General features: G+C 33.1%; 1 protein-coding gene across 1 annotated transcript; it reads left to right on the forward strand.

Moving 5' to 3' along the window:
* Positions 1-4,520: 4,520 nt before the first annotated feature.
* On the forward strand, positions 4,521-4,910 carry LOC137652917 (putative CENPB DNA-binding domain-containing protein 1). The gene has a single exon (XM_068386313.1). It carries the CDS (start codon positions 4,521-4,523, stop codon positions 4,908-4,910), a length of 390 nt encoding a protein of 129 aa, XP_068242414.1.
* Positions 4,911-6,799: the final 1,889 nt, after the last annotated feature.

The raw sequence follows: 6,799 nt of genomic DNA on the forward strand, positions 1-6,799 counted from the left end.
ATATATATATATATATGTGTGTATATATATATATATATATATATATATATATATATATATATATATATATATATATATATATATATATATATATATATATATATATATATTTAAACGATTCGGTTTATTGTTAATAGTTTTCTGAAATGGTATAACAAAAATGTTTTAGTTTGGAATTTACGACCCGGAAGGACAATTTTTTTTTTCACATATGCAATATACTCATTAAGAAAAATAGTATTGATTACTTCATTGCATCTGCATGCAGAAAAAAAAGTTATGGAACTAAAAGCTATATATAAATATTTTTTCTTCAATCTTTCTCTTCTTCCAGCTTGACAAGGATTCAAACTAAGGTAAACTTACACTTAAGAGATTAATTTTTATTGGCTCTTGAATGTATTTTGTTTGTTCATATTAGGGAAGAATACACCTATAAGAATTGCCTCAAAATATCTTGAATATTCAGTATAGTCTTCAAATGAGAATTTTGACCTTTGAAACATTCTAGAAATAAAACTATTCACGGCAATCGTAAGTTTCTTTTCAAACATGTGTAAACTCCTGCCTAATTTCAGTAAGAAAAACACTTGTTATTATATGCCACTGGGAAGTACATCATTCATAACAATGTATGATAACAAAACCGATTTATAAATGCAATACGTGGACCAAAAGTCAATCCAAATATGGTAAAATAAACTTTGCCTATCTAAACAAACACTAACTATTTCTGACTAGATTTTTTCCAAAACAAACTCATGTTCCAGATAAAAAAAGAACGTAATCTTCTTTGCTAATACATGATCAGAAAACGTTTTACCAAATTACCGTCTGTTTATGCACCTAAAAAGGCAAGTGAGGAATTTCCCTCGGAAGGAAAAGTGATTGATGATTAATCCAGCAACTGCTACGTTGCAATATTTTCATGCGAGAACTTCATTTCTCTAGCGGTGCATGAATGATGTTCATGTCTGCATGGTTATTATTAAAGGGTATTTGGTTATTCAGTATTTTGGGGAACGGGAGAAAAGATTCTTTTTTATCATTACCTCCGCCAACGAAATTGGAAGAAGGTTATGTTTTACCCCGTGTTCGTGTTTTTGTTTGTGTGTGTGTTTGTTTGTGAACAGCTTCCTGGCCACAATTTTAATCATAGAGTGATGAAACTAACAGGGATCGACTGTTATGTAAAAAGCTTGACATAATTAAATTTTGAAAGGTCAAGGTCACGGTCAAACGAAATGTCCAATTCACGTAATCAGCCATAAGTTTGGACATCGTTGTCAAAGAGATTTCAAACTTGGTTCATATTTGAGTGTATGAAAATCCACGCCATATAATACATGATTAAGTCGAAGGTCAAGGTCGAGGCCAAGGTCAAGGTCAAGTAAATGGTCAAATTCCGGTCATCAACCGTATTGCCACATTTTAATCCTAAAATAATGAAACTTGCTGGGATTTTAAACTGATATGTAAAGAGCTGTTATGGCCAAAGGTCAAGGTCGAGCAAAAGATCAAATTCCGGTCATCAACCGTATGCCACAATATTAATCCTAACATAATGAAACTTGCCGGGATTATAAACTGTTATGCATAGAGCTGGAAATGATTATTTATTCTGGGGAAAGGCACGCTGGTTTTGAGAAATAAGGTACCCTGGTGGAGGTCTGCACTCTCAGAGTGCTTTTCTAGTTTCTGTTTTTATCTTATGAAGTTAAATTTTCTGATTGGTATTCTTTTTTTTTTTTATTATTAACGGAAGGTTTCTTAATAACAAATGCACACTAAACTGTTGTGAGAAAATTCTAGTTTCCAGATTCATGAATAAATCGATTGATAATTTCAGTTTCATGAATAAACAAACAAATCTACTTTTGTTAAAATCCAATCGGACCAGCATTATTATTCAAAAAAAAAAGAAAAAAAAAATCTTTGCTATTACTAAAAATATAATGGTTTCATAGTATAAATATATAAAGCATCTATTGGTTTATTCCCCGGTACTTTATGAAGGCTTAAAATATACTTGATACATTTCCCCAGAGGATAGTAAATTAGTATCAATTTCATTGTTTCAAGTGTCCTTTTATATTTTGCGTGAGATATCTAATTATTGCATAAATATATGGCAAAATCCCTTATCTTTTTATCTCTAAATTAATTTCCATGTTAATTTGAGCAGAATTTTCATAAAACGTAAAGACGTTTTGTCTTATTAGACTGTTCATTAGAACATGTTTACAACTTTTGTACATAGAAAATTAGTTTGAAAGTTTCTTTAAAGTTAAGCAAAGGTGTAAAGGCGATTATCAGTATCATTATAAACAGAATTTGATTACCATAAATCAGTTGATTTTTATGGTCCATTATCAACTATTACCTTCATCTCTGAATCCTCTTACTTCATCCAATGTCCAGACTCATTGATATCATATCATTCATATGATTTTCTCTTCACTTTTCTTCAAATTTTACTGAATAACAATAGCATAGGTCTACTTTTCACTATAAATTGGCGGATATTGAGAACTGCTATATTAATAACTTTGTTGAAACAAACTCTATTGCCTTCTCTTCCCTGTTCGCTTTCTCCATATTTTTAGTTCCTCCCTGGAATTTACTGACTTTGTAGTAGTAGTAGTAGTAGAGAGAGAGAGAGAGAGAGAGAGAGAGAGAGAGAGAGAGAGAGAGAGAGAGAGAGAGAGGATTTAGTCTTATATAACATAGATCTCACTACTCAGGGAAATAATTAACGTGTAATATCAACCCACTAACCATAAACAATCGTCCATCGTCATATACACTTCTAAGAAAGAGTCTTTAGAATAGTAATGCTAATCCGGGATAACTGATAGGTCATTAGGGAGAAACACAGAAGCCCTGGGGGAATTTCCCTGTTACGTGGAGAAACCATCCCTTCACGGAGGTGATGAGGACTTGGGTAACCATGGTTCATCTTCACGCAATGCTTCGTATTATCTTGGGAAATCCACACGCAATTTTAATGGTGTTTTATGTGTTTTCGACTAGAAAAAAAAGATAACATGAAAGTTGCATGATGCACTAGCATTATATTTTAACTGGTATAGTGGGTTTTTATTTCATAGGTAATGTTTGTTTTTTATTAATGCACACACACACATTTATATATATATAAATATATATATATATATATATATATATATATATATATATATATATATATATATATATATATATATATATATATATGTCTTACTTATAACTATAATCGAACAGTTTAACATGTTTTTTCCAAAAAGGCCCAAAAAGAAACACAGGAAATATAAAAATAAATCACTATATTTCGGTCAATAAACATCGACCCTCTTCAGGATGTAAAGTAAAAATGAGGAATAGAGTGGAGAGTGACGGTTTATATACGAAAGCAAAAGGGTGTGTTCAATTATTCTATAGTTGTTATAATTGCTGGAAGGATTAGCCAAATTTAATTACATCCAGGTGCGTCTTCTTATTGTTGAGCCGCTCGGAGGAAGTCTTCTTAATGATAGGGTTGAGAAGAGTATTGTTCACTGTGTCAGCTTTCCATTGGCTGCCAGATAGGTTCATTGTGTTTGATTGATTTATGATGGCTTATTCCAGGATTTTCCTTCTGTACGGACAGGTACTCTTAAAAAGCAAAGACGACTCACTCCAGATTAACTGTGTGTGTGTGCGTGTATATATATATATATATATATATATATATATATATATATATATATATATATACATACTGTATATATATATATATATATATATATATATATATATATATATATATATATATATATGTATATATATATATATATATATATATATATATTTATATATATATATATATATATATATATATATATATATATATATATATATATATATATATATATATATATACTGTATATATGTATGTACATATATATATATATATATATATATATATATATATATATATATAGACATAAATGTAAGTACTCATATATATATATATATATATATATATATATATATATATATATATATATATATATATATATATATATATATATATATATATGTATATATATACATATATATATATATATATATATATATATATATATATATGTATATATATATATATATATATATATATATATATATATATATATATATACAGTATATATATATATATACAGTGGCACCTCTACATATGATTGCCTTTACATACGATTTTACCAGCACCCGAAGTAAAATTCGATAAAATTTTCGTCTCGACACCCGAAATCATGCTCCTATATCCGACGTAGATCATACGTGTAGAATTTTTCCGAAGCGTCGGTCGTAGTTTCTTATTTACGCCGGTACACGGCAGCATGACGGAGGAACACCACTGAGCGTCGCATCGGTCAGTTCTCTGTTCTCATGTGTATCGTTTGGTTGTCCTTTGTTCGGTCTTTTATTTACCGTGCTTATCATCTTCCTTCTCTCACGTTTCCTTTTTGATTTTACGTATAATCATGGGTTCTAAGAAGCTTAGTTTCGGTATAGGTTGTAGTAGTGGTGAGAAAAGGAAGAAGTCAATGCTTTCATTAGAACTGAAGCAAAAAATTATAGAAAAATATGAGCGCGTTGTGCGTGTGTGTGACATGGCTAAACATTATTGCCGGAATGTGTCTACAATCTCGACAATCATCAAGCAGAAGGCAGCCATTAAAGCAGTCCAACCCTTGAAGGGGATCACTATTATTTCTAAACGTCGTAGCCCTTCTCTGGAAGAGATGGAACGCCTTTTGTTGGTATGGATAAAGTGCAACGAGATTTTTGGCGATACGATCACTGAAAAGATCGTTTATGATAAGGCCAGCACTATCTATTGTGACTTGAAGGAGGCGGGCTCTGGGGCATGACGTGGGGGGAGAGTTCAACCGATCCTACAATGGAGGAATTCAAGGTGTCTCGCGGTTGGTTCGAGAAATTTAAGAGACGGACCGGAATTCATTCACTTGTTTGGCACGGAGAGGCTTCAAGTTTGGACACCAAGGCTGCTAACGATTTTGTTAAGAAATTTGTAAAGATCGTGGAGGATGAAGGCTATGTAGAGCAGCAAGTTTTCAATTGTGATGAAACCGGTCTGTTTTGGAAAAAGATGCCTAGTCGAACAAACATCACCGCCGAAGAGAAAAAAATGCCTTGACATAAGCCTAAGAAAGATCGGTTGACTCTTGCCCTATGTGCCAACACCGGTGGGAACTGCAAACTAAAGCTGTTCTTGGTTTATCATTTTGAAAAACCTAGTGCATTTAAGGCACATGGAATCAATAAGGACATGCTGCTCATTTTGTGGCTTGCTAATTCTAAGGCTTGGGTTACTAGGTATTTCTTTGTTGGATGGGTATACCTAGTTTTTGGCCCTGCTGTCAAGAAGTACCTTCAGGAGAGGAATTTGCCTTTCAAGTGCTGGCTTTGCTTGGATAATACTACCGCTCAACCACCAGGACTTGAAGATGATATCATCGACCACTTCAAATTCATCAGAGTTCTGTATCTTCCACCGAACACCGCCCCTATCCTCCAGTCCATGAACCAGCAAGTCATCTCTAATTTTAAGAAGTTCTACACCAAGCACTTATTTAAGCAGTGCTTTAGTGTCACGCAAAGCACCAACTTGACTTTGCGTGAATTTTGGAGGAGCCATTTCAATATCTTACACTGCTTGAGGGAGTAACTCGTCGGACACTGAATTCAGCTTGGAAGAAACTTTGGACTGATGCTATTTCTCCAAGAGATTTTGAAGGTTTTGGCCCCGAGCCTGAACCTGTGCTTGCCGTAGAGGAAGACGTAGAAGAGATTGTATCCCTTGGCAAGTCCATGGGTCTGGAGGTCAACGAAGATGACATCACCGAACTTGTCAAGGAGCATCATGAAGAGCTCACCACCGAAAAACTCAAGGAGCTGCATGCCTTGCAGAATGATGAGTTCCAAGCGCAGTTAAGTGAGTCGGAGGACATCGAGGAGGTAGATCACATCTTAAGTTCGGCTGAAATAAAACAGATGTTGGCATATCATCAACATGTGGTTGCTTTAATCGATAAGCATTACCCACAGAAACTTCAGGTTTGCCGTGTAGTTTCTCAATTCGATGATGTTTGTTTAACCCATTTCAGAAAAATTCTGAAAAGCCGTAGCAAGCAACTTTCTCTCGATAGTTTCTTTAAAAAATCTACGAAGCGGTCTAGTGATCCTAATGAAGAGAAAGAAAGTGAAGCAAAGAAAACTAAGACTGAATTAAGTGAAAGTGATGAAAATCAAAAATAAAAAAGAAAAAAATGTAAAAAAAAATGTAAAAAAAAATAAGCTAAGTTAGGTTAAAGTTCACTTACTGTAAGTTAGAGTAAGTTATGGTACGTTATCGCAGTCACCATCTCTACCTCCTCGCCGACCGTCCGTCTCCTCCAGCGTAGCAATTCCTACACCTGCGTTGGCCTGTCTCTAAGGTAAGGTGACAATACAAACCCCTAATTTATTTATTATTTCTTTATAATCATTCTTTTTTTTACATCTTTCTGTATAAAGCAATTGTATTATTGTTTTGTGTAATTATATGTAGCAATTTGTTAAGGAGTTATCATAGGTTTTCGGGCTGTGGAGAGAAATATACAAATTACAATGAATTCTTATGGGAATATTTGCCCCAACATACGATTGTTTTAACATATGAAGCAGTTCCTGGAACGAATTTAGATCGTATGTAGAGATTTCACTGTATATATATATATATATATATATATATATATAT

This window comes from Palaemon carinicauda, chromosome 14, assembly GCF_036898095.1.
Source record: "Palaemon carinicauda isolate YSFRI2023 chromosome 14, ASM3689809v2, whole genome shotgun sequence".
Taxonomy (NCBI): domain Eukaryota; kingdom Metazoa; phylum Arthropoda; class Malacostraca; order Decapoda; family Palaemonidae; genus Palaemon; species Palaemon carinicauda.